This window comes from Citrus sinensis, chromosome 3, assembly GCF_022201045.2.
Source record: "Citrus sinensis cultivar Valencia sweet orange chromosome 3, DVS_A1.0, whole genome shotgun sequence".
NCBI classification, from domain to species: domain Eukaryota; kingdom Viridiplantae; phylum Streptophyta; class Magnoliopsida; order Sapindales; family Rutaceae; genus Citrus; species Citrus sinensis.
This window is the reverse complement of record NC_068558.1, coordinates 251,984-270,364: the sequence shown is the minus strand read 5'-3', so window position 1 is coordinate 270,364 and position 18,381 is coordinate 251,984. Positions and strand designations below refer to the sequence as shown.

General features: G+C 37.5%; 3 protein-coding genes across 10 annotated transcripts; 1 reads left to right on the top strand and 2 right to left on the bottom strand.

The window, feature by feature from the left end:
• Positions 1 to 471: 471 nt before the first annotated feature.
• LOC102628335 (ubiquitin carboxyl-terminal hydrolase 9-like) lies at positions 472 to 7,606 on the top strand. 2 transcript variants are annotated; one of them, XM_006476207.4, is made up of 14 exons: positions 472 to 553; positions 828 to 1,006; positions 1,110 to 1,361; positions 2,015 to 2,156; positions 2,840 to 2,899; positions 2,991 to 3,089; positions 3,406 to 3,792; positions 3,926 to 4,066; positions 4,152 to 4,322; positions 5,012 to 5,269; positions 5,371 to 5,519; positions 5,643 to 6,179; positions 6,279 to 6,549; positions 6,804 to 7,606. In XM_006476207.4, exons 2-14 carry the CDS (start codon positions 852 to 854, stop codon positions 6,963 to 6,965), a joined length of 2,784 nt encoding a protein of 927 aa, XP_006476270.2. In that variant the 5' UTR covers positions 472 to 553; positions 828 to 851; the 3' UTR covers positions 6,966 to 7,606. The 2 variants fall into 2 exon arrangements, with proteins under 2 accessions (XP_006476270.2, XP_024955092.2); XM_025099324.2 differs by lacking the exon at positions 472 to 553 and having other exon boundaries at positions 658 to 1,006.
• Positions 7,607 to 7,669: 63 nt separating this feature from the next.
• On the bottom strand, positions 7,670 to 10,329 carry LOC102627942 (glucan endo-1,3-beta-glucosidase 11-like). Of its 2 annotated transcripts, XR_008053231.1 has the most exons (4): positions 9,973 to 10,327; positions 8,718 to 9,838; positions 8,215 to 8,393; positions 7,670 to 7,896 (listed from the first exon to the last, which is right to left on the bottom strand). XR_008053231.1 is itself a non-coding variant. In XM_006476206.4 (3 exons), the coding sequence occupies exons 1-3, from the start codon at positions 10,013 to 10,015 to the stop codon at positions 8,325 to 8,327; spliced, it is 1,233 nt and encodes a 410-aa protein (XP_006476269.2). In that variant the 5' UTR covers positions 10,016 to 10,329; the 3' UTR covers positions 7,670 to 8,324. The 2 variants fall into 2 exon arrangements, 1 of the variants encoding a protein (XP_006476269.2); XM_006476206.4 differs by having other exon boundaries at positions 7,670 to 8,393; positions 9,973 to 10,329.
• A 1,070-nt stretch (positions 10,330 to 11,399) lies between these two features.
• Positions 11,400 to 16,732, bottom strand: LOC102625907 (granule-bound starch synthase 1, chloroplastic/amyloplastic). Of its 6 annotated transcripts, none has more exons than XM_025099327.2 (14): positions 16,233 to 16,732; positions 15,114 to 15,996; positions 14,248 to 14,608; positions 14,080 to 14,160; positions 13,905 to 14,003; positions 13,660 to 13,813; positions 13,460 to 13,560; positions 13,257 to 13,366; positions 12,924 to 13,167; positions 12,670 to 12,846; positions 12,384 to 12,575; positions 12,200 to 12,286; positions 11,950 to 12,078; positions 11,400 to 11,860 (listed from the first exon to the last, which is right to left on the bottom strand). In XM_025099327.2, exons 3-14 carry the CDS (start codon positions 14,590 to 14,592, stop codon positions 11,744 to 11,746), a joined length of 1,836 nt encoding a protein of 611 aa, XP_024955095.2. In that variant the 5' UTR covers positions 14,593 to 14,608; positions 15,114 to 15,996; positions 16,233 to 16,732; the 3' UTR covers positions 11,400 to 11,743. The 6 variants fall into 6 exon arrangements, with proteins under 6 accessions (XP_024955095.2, XP_052292690.1, XP_052292689.1 ...); XM_052436730.1 differs by having other exon boundaries at positions 15,114 to 16,011; positions 16,233 to 16,728; XM_052436729.1 differs by having other exon boundaries at positions 15,114 to 16,014; positions 16,233 to 16,688.
• Between the last annotated feature and the right edge of the window lie 1,649 nt (positions 16,733 to 18,381).

Genomic DNA, 18,381 nt, shown 5'->3' with positions numbered 1-18,381 from the left:
TTTAAATTTTTACTAATAAAAATAAAATGACTTATTTAAACTTTAAAAATTTTACTAAAAAAATAACCATACAACAACAAATATGTATAGTTATTGAGTATCTATCATCTTTTAATTTATTTATATTTTGTGCCAGCAATGCATGATGTATGAAGTACATTGGGCTTCATCATTATTTTTGTTTTATATTTTATTTTATGTAGACAAATTTCAAATTTTCTAGAAAAATAGAAATAATAAACATTCTTAATAAATTTTCTTATTTAAAATCAACTAAAATTAAAAAACTGTAAATAACACGTGAAAGGAAGTAACAATACATTAATATAAGGATGATGCAAGTAATGCATGTATGTCACCCAATATGACATGTGTCATCATCAAGTCAATTCATCATTCAACAAGAAGAAATTTTTTTTAAAAAAAAAAATTTCACTTTGGCGTGGTGTGGGCTGGTCCATCGCCCGTTCTTTTTATTAGTTGGAGGATATAAAGGGGCCATGGCTCAAAGTTTAGAAAGGACAAAGACAAAATCGCTGAAAGTAATACGACGGTAAATTAAAATCTCTCTCTCTCTCTCTCTCTCTCTCTCTCTGTGAGCGTGCGTTTGTGTGTGTATATATATAACTCTATGTATGTTTTTCTTTATAGGTCAGTAGTCTTATTTGTTTTCTTTTCTCAGATCAAATCTACCTCGTTCCCTTCCTTTCCTTCAATCTAGGGCTCTCAAATCTCAAATCAAATTCATTGCGGATTTGATCGTTGATTTGAAAATCGAAATCATTTTGCTGATTTGAATTGAATGCTGTGTGTTTTTTATTAATTAGGAAGGAGAAAAAGAAAAATCAATTATGACTATTCGTGATTCTTCGGTTCTGATGATGGAGAACGGAGGAAGTTGCTTGCCATGCACGCCAGACGAAGAGAGACAGATCGTTCAAGACTTGAAAAATCAATCCGAGCTTGATTTAAAGGAAGGCAACTTGTACTTTTTGATTTCTACCAGGTACTTTATCTCTCTCCTTCTCCCGCGGTACTCAAATAAAATCTGCATCTATATATCTATGAAAATTTCAGCATTCATCTTTTAAAAATTTATATTCCTACAGGTGGTATAGAAGCTGGGAGAGGTACGTTTGTGGCGATGAGCCTTCGATTGATAATATATCGTTTGATTCTCCACATATGAATGGTGTTTCTTCAAAGAGGGCGGAGAGGCCTGGGCCTATTGATAATTCCGATATAATCCAAAATGGTAATGGTAGTAGTGAAGGCGATGATCTGGAAGTGCGTAGAAATTTGGAAGAAGGGCAGGACTATGTTTTGGTACCTCAGCAAGTCTGGGAAAAGCTTTTTTGTTGGTAATTTTATCTCTTTTAGTTTTTTCCTGCTCTTGTAAAACATTTGGAGACATGTTTTAGGATTCAATTGTATTAGGCAGTGTTTGGCTCGAATTCCTGGTTGGTTGTGGTTATACTGGGTGGATTAATCTGATTCCTTGCTAGCGTAAGGGATGAATTTTATATTAATTTATTATTTCCTATTTACTTGCTGTTTGTGCTCGCGAAGGATGCTTTTTATCCTGTTTCGTTCTGTTTACTATTGTTCTTCATGGCATGTCTGTGATGCATTTTTTTTTTCCCCTTTTTCATCATGTATGTCCAACCAAGTCGCTTGGGTTGTGTTGGGGATGGATTCTCTTTGGAGAGTGCCTTCATGTTTTTACAAAATATTTGTGGAATCTGGTGGATTAGATGTGTTTCTCTTGGATTTACTATAGAACGCCAAACTATTGCATCCTATAACCATGCTATTGGTTCAACTATTAGGTGTATTTTGGGCTGTCCTTACAGTAGTTTCATGGGTTGTTTCCAAAGGAGTTGTGCTTGCCAAATTTGGTAGAGTACAATTTTTACTTGCTACATTGTTGGAGGCACTAGTTAGAATAATCCTCAGTGAAGATCTTATATTTTTTTCCATCTTAGAAACCATGTTGTTATGCTGTATCCTTTAGGTACAAAGGAGGCCCGGCATTGCCAAGAAAGATGATCTCTGAGGGTATCGTTAATGAGAAGAGAGTGGAGGTTTTTCCGCTGTGCCTCAAGTTGATTGATTCTAGAGACAACAGTCAAACTGTTATAAGGTTGAGCAAAAAGGTAGTGACTGCTATTTTTTTTTGTATCTCCGTCTCAGTATTTCACGTCCTCTTTTTATGTATTTATTTTTTAACTCCTTTATACAATGCTGTGTAAAAGCTTAGCAGTTTGTAGTTGCCACAGCAGCAGTAGATAAGAATCTTTTTAACAAATTGATTCATTCAATAGCCTGTGCTGTGCTACATCTCTTATTCACCTGGAAAGTAATTTGAATTTGTTGGTTATGGAATTTTGGTAGTTAATGGATGGTATCACTTTTAGAATTTTGTCTACTTTCTTTGTCTTTCTTTGGCTGTCCACCTTTAGAATTTTTTTTTTTTAAATTTTTCTTAATAAGTGAACTTAACTCTGTTGTTGGCATTGTCTGAGGTTTTGTGCACTCAAAAGTTTGGGGGAAGTATATTTTTTTAACTAGGCTTTTTGTTTCTTATGAGTCAGGTAACTCACTTTCTTCTATAAAGTGGTAAATGGGTTGCATTTCAATATCATTGACTGAATACTTGGTGTCTGATTATATTTTGTTCGTAAGTTTACATTTGAGAGTTCCGGAGGGAACTTGGGATCTGTAACAACTGAAAAATATTTATATTCTGAAGTGAACTCCTTAGTTCATGTCATACTTTCTACTATATAGACATCTATTAATGAAATCCTGTTTCTGAATTTTTTATCCTCCTGTCCAGGCTTCTACACGTCAGCTTTATGAGAAAGTGTGTAAATTAAGAGGAATAGAGCAAGAAAAGGTGTGTCTGCTATTTGCTTTTGAGGATTTTTATAATTTTTTTCATACACTAAAAAGTTTGTTCGTTAATTGCTTTTAATATATATGTTAAGGCTCGCATTTGGGACTACTTCAACAAGCAGCGGTCAACGTCACCATTGGATGTTTCAGACCAAACTCTGGATGATGCAATGTTGCAGATGGACCAAGATGTGAGTGTCCTGTCTGTCCATCATTTGAGCAATTATTTACCTGTAGGATTACCTAGCAGAAAAGGAAAAAGAAACTGAATGAGGAAAATTCTGCAGTTACTTGGTAGATGTATTTGTCTGTGCTGGCAACTTCTTGTTGCTCTTTGTCTTTTACTGATAAGCTTATTTGAATATTGTTACATGTTACACGTCCTCATGATTCACCTGTGGAATGTCTATTATATGTATTTACCCATGTCCCACAAAAAGCATCATTTTAAATGTGTGAATTGGTCTTCATTTGATCTATGTGGTTAATGAATATTTTTCATTGCAGATTCTTCTGGAGGTTCAAGTTGATAATGGCATCAGCATGGATTCAACTGGAAATGATTTAGCTTTGGTACCTATAGAACCGTCAAGGTCATCCCTGACAATTGCCGGGGGTCCTGCCTTGTCAAATGGTCACACTACTAGTTACAGATTTAATCAGTATCCGAGTAGTTCTTTTGGCTCAACGTTCATGGACATGGATGATGGATATGATTCCTATAACACTGCTAAGAAAGGAGAGAAGGGGGGTTTGGCAGGGTTGCAGAATCTGGGGAATACTTGTTTTATGAATAGTGCTCTCCAATGTTTAGTCCATACCCCTGATCTGGCTCAGTATTTCTTAGGAGATTACAGTGATGAGATCAACACTGAAAATCCTCTGGGAATGCATGTATGTGGTTGTTATATTTGTAACTCTCTTTTGTCTTCTCCATTTGAATTTATAAATGTATTATTTTGAGCAGGATAATAGCTTAGCTTCTCAACCATTTTATATAGTATCTGAATTTGTTGTTACCATACAGGGTGAGCTTGCTCTTGCTTTTGGTGACTTGCTGAGGAAATTGTGGTCCTCTGGGCGAACTGCAGTCGCACCACGTGCCTTTAAGGGAAAACTTGCTAGATTTGCTCCCCAATTTAGTGGTTATAACCAGCATGATTCTCAGGTTCCCATTTTGATGTGTTACTTTTAATATAGTAGATTCATATATTTTATTTCTGCTGATGAATGATGAAATCTGTTCTATGCAGGAACTTCTTGCCTTCTTGCTGGATGGACTGCATGAAGATTTGAATCGTGTCAAACAAAAGCCTTATATTGAAATGAAGGATTCAGGCGGTCGTCCAGATGAGGAAGTTGCTAATGAATGTTGGAAAAATCACAAGGCCAGGAATGATTCGTTGATTGTGGATGTTTTCCAAGTGAGTCATTTCTCTTAGTATGCTTGTGCCTTTTGTTTATTGAAAGTTCGGCATAATATGCTTGCAGCATGTTTGCACAATTTTATCTAGAAAATAATCTAAGGCCTATTTGGTATTGAGGTGCTAAGTTGGGGGGGGGGGGGGGGGGGGTGTTTATGAAATAAAAGTTGATAGTGTCGGGTAAATATGACTTTCAAATAATAAGTTTGACAAAAATGGTAAGGATATTATAGGTTTGTTTTACATGTGTGGCATAAAATTAACTTAGCTTCCAAACCATAACAGCAAGTGCTTACCATACATTTTAGAGCAACTGAATAATTAAAAAAAAAAAAATTTGTTGCCGTAATCACTTTCAAGTTTCTCGTTGTACAGACAAATACCAATTGACAGCAGCTAAGCATTGTTTTTACCATTTAGTTATTCTCACATACAACTTAACCGCATTGGGATTCTTCCAAAAGATTCCAGCCTAAATTGGATTTACAAAAATTCTTTATTGAATATATCCTGGACCCTTTCCAAAATGTCAATTGAGGAATAATGATTCTTTGTCAATGATTGGTACAAGGTAGAAATTGCATGATTTTGGGTGTGATTAATTATTTTTTGGTCATGCATGATTTTGCATGGTTTATCTAATGCTTATTTGCCTGATGTATATGTATGTTGGTGGATAACATGCTCAGGGTCAATACAAGTCTACACTGGTTTGTCCAGTTTGTAGCAAAGTTTCAATTACTTTTGACCCTTTCATGTACCTGACTTTGCCACTGCCTTCAACTGTCACTCGAACCATGACGGTAACTGTGTTTTATGCCAATGGAAGTGGTCTTCCAATGCCCTTCACTGTGACACTGATGAAACATGGCTGTTGTAAAGATCTCATCCTGGCATTGAGTACTGCATGCTGCTTAAAGATTGATGAAGGCCTTCTGCTAGCAGAGGTGATGATTGTGATTTCTTTCTCTTTTTTCTTGTTTTGTTCTTAACTATTTCAGTTATATTTTAGCTTCAGCGACTGAATTCCTTGAGTTTTTTCTATCAGGTCTATAATCATCAGATTTTTAGATTTTTTGAAAACCCTGCAGAACTGATAAGTTCAATAAAAGATGATGAGCATATTGTTGCCTACCGATTTGACAGAAAACAGGGGGGGAAAATAAAGCTAGAAATTGTAAATCGATGGCAAGAGAAGTAAGCTTTCGTTGTGAAACTTTCCTGTCAAGTTGTGATCATTTAGTTGTAGCCTGGATGTGATGAATTAAACTGTTTATTTCATTCTTTCTTTTGGTGATGAAAGCTTTTGGGATTTTTCAGATCTGCATCAGATTATCTGAAGGGGAGTGAAAGGAAGCTTTTTGGAGCACCTCTGGTAACTTATTTGGAAGAAGAGCATTTAAGTGGAGCTGATATTGATATAGCTGTTTCTAAATTGCTCTCACCTTTGAGAAGAACTTATTCTTCTGCTAAAGCTCATGGAGGCAAGGAAAATGGCTTTCTCCCAGAAGTTATTGATGAACTATCTAACAGCCATAATGAGTCAGTGGAGACTGCAGAACTAGAGGATTTGTGCAGCAGGGAGTTATCCTTCCAGCTTTCATTAACTGATGAAAGGATTAGTAGCTGCAAGCCTATTCAGAAGGATTCTATTTTAAAACCTGGAAAACATATAAAAGTTCTGCTGGATTGGACTGATGACGTACACGAATTATATGATCCTAGCTACATAAAGGATCTACCAGTAGTTCACAAGACAGGTTTCACTGTGAAGAAAACCCGTCAAGAAGCTATCTCCTTATTTTCATGCCTGGATGCCTTTTTGACTGAAGAACCTCTAGGGCCTGATGATATGTGGTATGGGACTTTTGGTTTCTTCAAATGGATGGCTAGTTCACTTCTTATTGTGTTGCATAACATATTTAGAAACATTCATGCTTTGATTTCTTTATGCAGGTATTGCCCCCAGTGCAAGGAACATAGGCAAGCCACCAAGAAGCTAGACTTGTGGATGTTGCCTGATGTTCTTGTCTTTCACTTGAAACGTTTCTCATACAGCAGATACCTAAAGAACAAACTGGACACTTTTGTGAATTTTCCTATTCTCAATCTTGACTTGAGTAAATACATGAAAAGCAAGGATGGGGAATCTTATGTGTATGACCTGTTTGCTATCAGCAACCATTATGGAGGTTTAGGTGGTGGGCACTACACTGCCTATGCCAAGGTAAATGCATAGTCCTGGCTCATTTCAGTATGCACTTTGTCTTCCTTCAGTAGTACCTTTCATATTGCTCTAGTATTTAGTTTTTAATCAATTTTATGTTCGCAAAAGTACTTGGCACTTCAATTAGTTATTGTATTTCTGTTGTACATAATCTTTCAAATTGGCTTGTCATACCTGGTTTTCAATTAGATTAATCATTTATACACTGGTTTAGGTCGAGATCTGATACATGTTTTACTTTGCCATTTGTGCAGTTAATTGATGAGAATAGATGGTACCATTTTGACGATAGTCATGTTTCTCCAGTTAGTGAGGGAGATATTAAGACTTCGGCTGCTTATGTGTTATTTTATCGGAGAGTTAAAAGTAAAACAAAGGCGGAAATGGCAGAGACGTCCCAGGGTCATTGTTGTTAAGGCATAATCTGCTGAATTTTATTATTTTGCTATTTCAAGGTTAAGCTGGGTGGGTTTATGCCTTTCATTATTCAAGTGAATTATACCAATTATCAAATGCTCGATTCCAAGCAAGCCTAACAAACCTACAGGCTAGAGACAAGGGGATCACCGAGATTGGCATGGTCATCTTTTAATTACAACATGAGATATTATCATGGCAGGTAGATAAAGGAGATTGGTTCGTTTATTTTATTAACATTTTTTTGAAAGAGAAATTTTTGGCCCGAGTTAGAGGTTGCCGGATGTAGACTGTAGTCATGGTTATGCTCACATACCTTATAGCAAAGATGTTTCCATCTTCACGCCAAGTCCGCCAGAAGTTCGGGTTGAAGAGTTGGTACTTATTATCAATGGCTGGCTAACAACTATGTTAATTTGGCGTAAGATGTGACATGATTATAACTGTTATGCAGTGCTTTGTAGATTAATAGATGTAGAACAGTGGAAAGCAAAAGCGACGGCAACACGTTTGTTATTTGGTAGTTCTTTTCTGGAGAAGGCATCAGATTCTTTTTTGTGATGTTGCTGTTACTGCAGATGTTACAGATGTAGACGGTGCAAGCAATTCATTCTAATACGATGTATGTTTTTTACTTTTATTTCATTATTATTTTAAATTTGAATGGAAGTATATGTTTTTGACTTCAAATCAAAAGAACACATTTTTGCAACAATCGGGAATAGATAAATTTCCTGCGTCTCTCACCCAATACACGCCGTTCACAATAATGACACAGAATGAAAGATACAACAACAAGAGTGGATGAATAATTAAATTTCCTCTAAATTTAGATCTAAAAACTAACAATGCCGGTCCACCTCCGATCTACCGTTGACTCAAGATCAAACTTAACATATTGCACGATCTAAGTTATTGAAATATACACCCCTGCAAAAATGAAGCAGTTGTGGGTCAGTGGCAACTAGAAAGAGCAAAAGTAACACAGATTTAAGTATCAAACGCTCTACCAACTAACAAGCCCCACATCCTGAAAAAAGAGATGACTGATGATCAAGGTATTTGACAATCACGAACCCACTTGCATTAGATCAACTGTAGGTGGTTCATTGGGAATATATTTATATATTGGGGATGCTACTTTATCGACGAGAGGATGATGATTCCCATAAACATTAGAGGAGTTTTTTTTTTGGAAAAGCCATAAACATTTGAGTTGCGTAAAGGCAAAGAGGCACGGAATTTCACCTTTCCCCAACCCCAAAGCTGTCTCTTATTGTTTCACGGACTTTTAACGGCTGATTTTGATTATCATGCCTAACGTTGAATGCCGATTCCAAATTTTCTACAATCCCTAGCTACAGAAGCAAACTGATTAAAAAGAACACCAGCACGAGCATCACGGACCCAACAAACTCATATCTTGCCTGCAATACAATCAACCCCAATATTAGAATTGGAAAGTAGAAACTTCAAACATAATCTAGTGCCCCCACCCCCAGTATAATAAATGGTAACATATGCATGCGTGTGTATAGCAAAATAGCCAGTGCCGTACATCATACAAATCAAACTGTTAAGAGCATCAAATCAATAATGTCGATCGGTACAATAAAAATTAAGGAGTAATCAATTTTTTTTTTTTTAAAAAAGACAAATTAACAGTGTATCTAATCTAACATGCAGGCCACCTCATCAGACATCATCAGTCATTACTACTCATTTCAAGAGGAAAAAAAAAAAGACTCTACCTTAGTGGCAGAAGAGATGGACAAATAGCCAGTGGAACCGGAACCAGAATCGGGATCGTTACCAGAGGAAGTATCCGGCAGGGCGGGGGGAGTGGGGGAAGCGACAGTGGTGTTGGCGGCGGTCACCGCACTAATCCCAAGTGAATAAGCCGGGGATCCATCCGGCTTAAACAGCCCGTAATTTCTCTCAGAAGTAGGTCCAGGCTTCAGATTTTCATTAAACAAAGCAAACACATAAATGTTCAAATCACAGTTGGGTCTCATGGGAGTCCCTTTCTTTGACGAAATCAACTTGATCAAATTTCCATTATACTTCTTTGCATTTTCGGGAGTAGCCCCAGCTTCATCCTCATCTCCCTTTGATGGCCAACCAGTCTCCGAAATGTGAAGTAATAGCTTCTTGTAACCTAAAGAAGCAAGTGCTGCGTAGACGGCATCAATTTGAGCAAACAACATGTTGTCATAATGAAGATTTGAAGCTGGGTCAACAATCCCTTGGTTTGGCTGAAACAATACAAAATCTAGAGACACCTGCTTTGGACTACCCTTGTAAGCAAAATAAGGGTAAGCATTAATCAAAAATGGAGAGGCAGTTTTGACATGAAAGTCCAAGATGGGTGTTATACAATCCACCAGATCTTTACGGAAAGCTCCAGCTGAAGGCGGGTATGAGCTTCCAAGAACACCTAGAGAATGAGCTGTAGTGACACTAACTTGTTTGTCAAGTCCGAGATTCACTAATGCTGTGTGAACACTTTCCATTGCAGGAAGTAAGCAGCCACTGAGTGAGGTGTCATTAAAGGTTAAAACTTCATTGCCGACATTGATGCAAGTGATTTTGGTGGCTGGTAAGTAAGCTTGTACGTTGGATTTGATCCAAGTTTTAGCACAATCTGGGTCTCTCATTTTGGCTAAGTACTCATTTCCTAGACTTACCGTGAATTCAACACCAGTGTTTGCAAATGCTTTGAGAACTTTTGGATCTGCATCATAGAGCTTCACTCTGGTGGCACCAATTGATTTCACTAGAGGTATTACATTTTCTGGAGTTGGTAAATTGTTTGCAATTTGGCCATAGTTGATCCCAATTGAAGTTCCAATCTTTACATGAGACAATAATCCTACACAAAAATAAGTAAATAACCATTCATTCATTCACTGGTCCAAACAAAATGTTTTTTTTTTCCCAAATGACGGATCTTTACAATGAAGACAATGAGAATAATAATAGATAAAAGAAGTAGAGAAGGGGTACCTGAAATGAAAAGAATGAGCAATCTACTTAACTCCATGACCATGAATGACGGATCCAATCTAAAGTTGTGTGAAACTGAGACACCACAAAGTGAAGACTAGCTAAAGGCCTAATAGGTAGATTTGATTGAATGCCCTAAATCGAAATGGGTATTCAATTTCCGCAAGTAAAGCTTGGACAACTGTGCGTTAACGTGAGTTCACTTTTCACCACTTGACAAGATCGGACACGCAATGGTGAAAGCAACGAGTTTGAGAAAGATGGTTCTGGCTCTAGTGAAGTAGCATAGCAGTGGGTTGGCTTAATCCTTCACTTACTTTTCTTGGGGTAGAGTGCGCACCCCCGCGCACAATAGTGCAGAGTGGATAGTGTTAGTGTGTAATTATAGGATATTAACGGCGGCCTCCCAAGTGGGCTGTGATTTTAACTAATTAAAATCCCTCTGTTTCTTCATCAATTCAATTCAATGAGTTGGTAATTTGTTTGTGGACTTTGATCGATCCTGATCGGTCCAGTGAAGATCGTTTGATTTGCCTTGTGGGTCCCGCAGATTTCTGCTCCGACAAGCTTCACATGGTCACCAATTCCCATAGGCGCCAAGACAGAGAAACCTTTTTCCTTTATACTGTAATTGATATATATATATTTGTTTTTCTTTATTTGTTATTCACTTATTCTGTTGCGGTCCTTGCGGAGAAAAACGACAAAGGAGCAGAACAAGGGGTACCTAATCTACGTGGCAGTCATGAGATACTTTGCTTTCGGTGATGCCTAATCTATGCGATCTCAGCCGTCACTTTTTGAGTGACTAAAAAGCACATGAGATGAGATAAGATAGATGCTACTTCCACTTCCACACTCATCGTTTTACTACGACAAACTGTTTGTCAGTGACGCAATTCTCCCGAGGGCTGCGGTCATGATATGAGCAAGAACAACAAATATTTTCATGAACTTGCCGATGGGTTTTGCCAAGTTGCAGCAAGAGTAACTTATAGCCATACATACAAAAGCATGTAAAAGCTTATAACATTGTAGTGGGTCTCGCATGTTTTCTGTATGGGCTGTAAGTTAACTAATCTTCTACATGTGCAAGAAAATGATGTTGAGTTGGGATATCGTATAAAATTATTATTAAGCTTGACCGCAGACATCTTTTGCGTATTTTGAAAATAACAATAAGAAGCACATCATGATGCGTTTGTTGCCAACTATATATAATGGCCTCTGGGAACTGTCCAATTATATTATAACAAGTATAAAGAAAATGATGGGCTGCTTCAGTTTGAAAATGCTAATGAGTTGTTCAAATCTTATAATCAACGCTAATTAATGCAACTTTCCAGCTGGTAATCAATTAGTGTAACTGGTTCTTTAGGTTTTCCCAAGCAATGCAATGCAAAATATAAGGAAAAAGTAACCAGATGCGCACCATAAAAGATCAAAACTAGGCTTCACTTACCCTTTTATTGTTTTTCTCAACAAACATCATTTATTTATTTATTTTCCACAAACTAATACTGAGAAACTGCGCATATGCAGCAAGCAGTAACATCCGTTAGTTCTTATCATATTTCCACAAGCACCGGCTAACATCCAGTTGAAGTTGATTGCTCAATAGCTCTCCTAGTTTTCCCCAGGGACTGCCAATGCAATAGCAGTTGTGGATCTCAGCCGCATGAAGCCCCAAAAAAAAAGTCCATCAGCATACTTTACAGATTGTCGGAACTCTTAAAACTGACAATGTCATGATATATTGAATCGGGTTTGCTTAGGGAGTGGCTAGATTCTCCCTTGCAAGAGGAGCAATCTCATCTCCTTCAATACCAGGCTCACTGCCGGCAACCTCCATACTCAACAGCATCTTTTCCCAAAGTCTAGCTGGCTCCTGTATCAAACACCAACACATGTACATTTGCATTTTAATGCAATAAACAAAAACGAGCTTAATGTTGTGTACTTAAGTGATATACTAACCTTCCATGAAAGATCTAGGGCCATGCAATTCTGGATCATTTCTTTTAAGGCAGGGGTACCATAAGTTGCGACAGCTCTATTGACATGCTTTGCTATTGCCGCAACATCAGCTAGATCAACCCTGTCACACTGAAAATATTCCACAAGGACAAGAAAATCCATCATACCTAGATTCCTATAATTGAAGACCAAAATAAATAAATAAATAGAACACAACTATTGGGGCAATGTGAATGTGACTGTCATTTACTTCAACATGGAAGGATCTCATTTGGAATCCTGTGATTCCTTCTTTGACAGTGTCGAAAAGTCCCCCGGTGGAAGCAACAATAGGCACCTGTTGTGTTGAAGAATTAATTAATGGATAAAGGCAATGAGTAGTGATGTGAAATTGAAAGCAAAGAGGGATCTGAAATTTGAAGCCTAGCTCTTACAGTTCCATATCGCATGGCATGCAACTGAATGAGGCCACATGGCTCAAATCGGCTAGGGACCAACATAAAATCAGCTCCGGCGATGATCTTATGTGCCAAAGGGGTACTAAACTTTGTTATTCCTCTAGCCTTTTCAGGGCATATGATCTCTAGCTGTTCAATTTGTTGCTCCATGGGCTTTTTGCCAGTTCCCTGAGAAATGAACAACAGACACCTCAACCTTGCTATGTGCTGCAACAGTAACAAAATGAGCCAATGATTATTATTTTTTATGTCCAACACTCACCAGGACTACTATCTGAACATTCCCCCCCATAAATTTTGGAATAGCTTGTGCCAGAATATCAGAACCCTTTTGCTCTTCTAGTCTACCAATGAACCCAATCAGAGGGATATTCCTATCAACAGGCAAGCCAAGTTGTGATTGTAATGCTTCCTTCACTAGAGGCTTTGCATTCATAACCTGTACATGACCATTGCAGCAATGAACATCCTTGCTAGCACTCGTATTTTTGGGAACTTCTAAAGGCATGCACTTACAGTTGTAGCATCATAGTTGACATTGATGTATCGATCTGTTGAGGGGTTCCATTCTTGAACATCCATGCCATTCACAATGCCACTGATACCGGTTTTGCGGATGATATTATCCAACTCAACACCTTTTTCTTCCCCAGAAATAAGTTCCTTTGCATAGTGAGGGCTCACAGTTAAAACCCTGTCAGATTCCAATATTCCAGCCTTCATCCAATTGATCTTCCTTCCCTTTACAGGCTTGTCATACCTGGGCCGACAAAGCCTCTTCAGTACATGATGAAAATGGTAATTAATTAACTTATGAACTAAAATGCTCCAGAGCTCAAAAGCTTATACCCATCAATAAAATCAAAAGCCCCCCTGAAATCATCTGGCAAATTGAGAAGTGAGAAGTCTGCGAAGGGAAATCTGCCTTGATAGGCTATGTTGTGGATGCAAAAGGCAACCTGCTTCCATTTATCAAACACAATTTTGAACCCAAGCAATGACTTTTAACTAAAAAACTTTATATGCTCAACTACAAACCAAGGAGACCTTACCTTTGCATTCTTGTGAATTCCCTTTGATTGGTACATGAATTTCAAGTAGCATGGAAGCAGAGCAGTGTGCCAATCATTGCCAATAAAAAGAACATCTTCCCCTGCCGCAGTGTACAACAAAAAATATAACCCAATGAAATTGCTTCCTCCAAAAAAAAAAAAAAAAATTCAAGATTCAAGATTTTTAGGAGGGTCCATACCATATGGTCCTGAGAAATACTTATTATTGTTCAAATTCAGAATCCTAGGTGCCTCCAAAGCAGCCTGGCATAGTAAGCTGAATCGAAGTTGGTTGTCCTCGTAATCAAGTCCTGCCTTAGGGCCGTAGATTTTGGATCCTGTCTTTCCCCAGACCTTTGTTTTCAGAGAAACAATATTCAGGGCTACTGGCAAGTTCAGTGATGAAAAAACTCAACAATTCCAGATGAGCAGCAACTTATCAAACCTTCTCAAGGAACACTGGGTGATCAACAAAGACGCGATCAACTCCCCGTTTGTAGCAGTGGAAGAATCGAACAGTTTCAATGCTATCTCCAACTTTAACCTACATTCAAGAATTGACAAAAACATTTTAGCATCAACAATTGGATATAAAACTACCTAAGAGATTGAGAGATTACCTCAGCTAACACACTAGTGTCCCATGCATCTTTGTACTGGTCATATCGCGGAGCCACACTCATTACCCGGTGCCCTCTAGCCTAAAAAACAATTTAGCATTAAGATCAGCTAAATGCATGATCAGGGGTAACTTGCACTGCAAGGCAAATCATGAAATTACTACTTACGGCCAATGCAGGTGGAAGTCCTCCAAGTACATCGCCAAGGCCACCAGTTTTGCTCCATGGAGCAACCTCAGCTCCCACAAACACCAAGTTCATCCCTTGCTGGCATATAATTTTCTTCGAGGGCACGTTGTTAGGAGTTTGTTGCCCATTTTTGGTAGCTTTCGTAACTACTGCTTTTGCGTAGGACTTCATTTGAAGCCTATCTATCGTGTTCAATGATCTTAATCCACTGTGAGTCATTGATTGACTCCTCAAGCCAATCTGTGAAAAATTCGATTTGATCACTGATCCTGAAGTCAGCTGGGAACTTCCTCCAATGAATTGTGGGGCGGTCATGGTTGCCATTTGTACTAACTTTGATCTGCAACAAAAGCCATTAGAGTGAAACGTAAATCAAATAGTTAAAGCGTCATCTTTGAATTAAAGAGAAATGTAATATCAAATTGCCGACCACTGAAAATTGGTAAGTTCAGATAGAGGGCAGAGGGCCAAAGGAGTAGCAAGAATATAATTGAGTAGCAGCACTGGAAGTAATAATAGCAAATTAGATATAGAATAATTGTAGATAATCACAAGCAACAGAAAGTATCAAATTTGAAAGATCTTTTTCAGTGAAATCGTCGAATGATACCATGGTAACAGATTGAGAAAATCTTGGAAATGCAGTTGATAATATCATCACCGTTGCTTACTATACAGTAGTAGCTCTTGTCATCTTTACTTAATTAATTAATGCTACATGCTGAGACTTGGAGTGTGTTTGAACTTTGATGTCTTCAGTTAATGCCACGCGGCGGCAGTTGCAAATGGGAATATGCCAATCGGGAACTGATAACTGATGAATAAACGCAAAACTCAAGACTGACCTGTCTTATCCGGAGGTCCCTTTCGTTGATGTAAACCAAAATAAATGAACCTGTGTTATATAGTAATCGACTTGTTAGGGTAAATATTTTCCGTCAAATATTTGGCTTTTACCCTGCTGATGTAATTATTGACTCTTCAAATACAGATAACTGCAAGCTCGAGTACTTCATTTCATTAATGGTTAACAGTATGATAACTCTTGGTAGTATCATGGATCGTGCAAGATAAAGAATGAGTTGGAAGTGCGCCCGTGATTCACAAGCACAGGCACCTCTAATTGTGTATTTGTATCATCAAAACCAAATCTTTGAAATTTCCTTTTACGGCTGCCAGCCGCTTGCATTTTATTAATCGGTCTCTTAAGATTGAAGTTCACGAAATTAATTTGTAAACGGGCTCCCGTGAAATTGGAAGAAAGCTGCAGGTTGAGAATTTGATGCATAGGAGGCTCATGGCCTCATGCGAGTTGCTTTTTAGAAGACCGAAGATGATCGGAAGGGTTTTGAAGTCGAGGCCACCGTGTGCTTTTGCCATTTAATCAAACAGCTAATATCTCCGTAAAAATTAATAATTAACAGAATACGCATGTGCAAGAAATAAATTAATAAATATTAGGGTGACGCAGGAGGCAAAGGGGCAAAAGAAGAGAAGTACATTGATGACAAAAATAATGAATTCGTTTACATCCAGGCTCCAGCATTTCCAGTTCCATTTTAATTAAACCAAAAGCAACATCCTACTTAATTTAAATCTCTATCTGTGAGCAGTAACCAACGTCTCTATGAACCTCAGACCGTCAAATCTTGGCGCGAATTTCTCCTTTTCTGACGGTGTCATTTTATTCCAACCCCCCTTTTTCCCACTTCCAGTTGAACAATTTCCCTGTTTTTTCTTCTTCTTCTTTTAAAAAAAAAAAAAAAAAAAAAAAACCAACTTCTCAGTGTTCAAGCATAAAGCAGAGATTTTTTTTCTTTAAAAAAAAAAGAAAAAAGAAAACTGATATTTGAAAGACAGATAAATAAAAATTCAATATTGCAAAAATGTTTCTGACTCTGATTGGGAGGATAATGAGATTTTTTATAAAATTAAAAAAAAAAAAAAGATAGGAAAATAAGTACCTGGTTAAAAGCAACATCTTTAGGAGGTGAAGAGGATGTAAGAGCCACGATGGAGGCGGCGAGCACGTAAGCGACTAAAGGACCCGATACCTTCATTTTTGTTTTTTCTTTTGCAAGACGTCGTCGATGGAGCTCGAAAAAAAAGGGATTGCGGGGGACGAAATCCGACGAAACACGCCGGATCTCGTACTTCTTCTATGTTTTTACCCCTTCCTCTTCTCTTTCCTTTGTTTCGAAGTTAAATTCTCCCCGTGTCTTGCTCCATTTTATACGTCGCTTGCTTTCCTACAATTTCGGCATCTCTGTTTCTGCCTTGGAGGCAATCACAAACTGCCACGTAGACGATGAACACTCTGGGCCTTTCTGGGAGCCCAGTGTTTGAGTAGGATTTGGTTGGGGCCAGGGGATGATCAAACTCCTCCAGGCTCGAGATTACACGTCCGCTTGCAGGATTGTGGGTTAAATAAAATTGCTTTTTAACAAAAAGCTTTTTTAGTTTTGAATTAATTAACCGGGGACTGGGGGAGTGCTGCAGGTCAATCTGGGGTGGGGGTATATTTGGTCGGTTTTGCCTAAGCTCGATGCTGTTAGTTCTGAGATTTGTTGAGTCACGCACGGCCATGTTTACGCTTCTCGATGTTTTTTTTTTTATTTAAAAAAAAAATTTTTTAACGTTTTGCTTTGAGTTACGAGCAGCCGACTGCATTGATCTTCATCAGTTTGTACCAATCTGTCAAGCATTCCAACAAATAGTAGTTGGTCTGTCAGCCCTCAACATTGGGAGGCGAGTTCAAGTTCACTTTGTTTAGGGATAACTTTTCATACTTATATGTATGTATGTATATAAATGTTGAGTTTATGAAATGGAAATTTGATTCCTATTTTTTTTTTTTGGAAATTAAGTTATTATTTTTAGTCTTAAAAAAAATGTGGGTCTTTGTTTTATTTTAATTTAATACGTAAATTTTTTTCTTTTAATTTTTTTCTTTTTTCTTTTTTTTTTCTTTTTTTCTCGAAAGACAAGTTCGATTAATCTTAACCTTTTAGTTTATTAAAATAATTGTTAAAGGAGCGTTGCTCAGTCGCAAGTTGGCTATGAATTTACGGATGGAAAGGATTTTGAATGCTGCATTCTGGGCGCTGACTACGCGTATGGGAGGAATTAGGCGGACCGGCTTTGATTTGATAATGACGTTTATTTAGAGAGAAGGGAAAAAGTAATATAATATTAAAAGAAGGGTCAAATTACATACAATAGACCATTACTAACAGATTTTTTAAATTTTATTTTTTAAATATTTATTTATTATTTAAAAAATAAGTAATACTTATTGTTATTTTTTTCTTTAATTAAAAAAAATAAAATATTAATAAAATAGAAAAAAAAACTCATTCAGTAATATTATATTTAAAAAATTCTAATTGAAATATTTTTTAAAATGTTTAATATTATTGAAACTCTTTAAAAAATGAGTAAAATTCTAGTAATGCTATGGGACTAGAAATGAAGAGGAGAATCCCATAAGCCACGACTTTACTCGCAATTCACAAAGTCTTAATGGGAATGGGATCGAACAAAAATTGAGAAAAAAAAATATTAGAAATGGGAAGCCGGCCAAATTTTCAGATATTATTATAATATTATTACATAATTTCCCAACTCTTCTTCCGCACGGATTAGGATTTGGATTAGGATTTAGGAGTAGGAGACTACATACTTGTCTTGCCTTTGCCTCTGGCCCTCTCCCTCTTTCTCTTCATTAGTGCCTATATATATAATTCTCTAGCCTCATATATAGCTAGGCTTCTCTGTTTTATGAGAACACTGAAAAAGAAAAAGAAATTGCTCTAGCGTAGCTCTTTTTGGTTTATTGGGAAAGAAAGAATCGATAAATCACCTTAGCAAAAAGTGGTCTGTCTAGCTCTAGCCTTATTACAGCCATGAATTCTATGTTCAGTGCGTTCTCAGCAGAAATGTTGGGGCAGAAAGTGAGGGCTTTTCTTGTTTCTGCTGCCAGGGAGGGTAACACTAACATGCAGGATTCGACGGAGCTGCTGATGATGACATGTGATGGTAATTGTACCATGAAGAAGAAGCAAGATGAGGAGGCCCAGGCTCAGTCATCACCATCATCGAAGAATATGAATA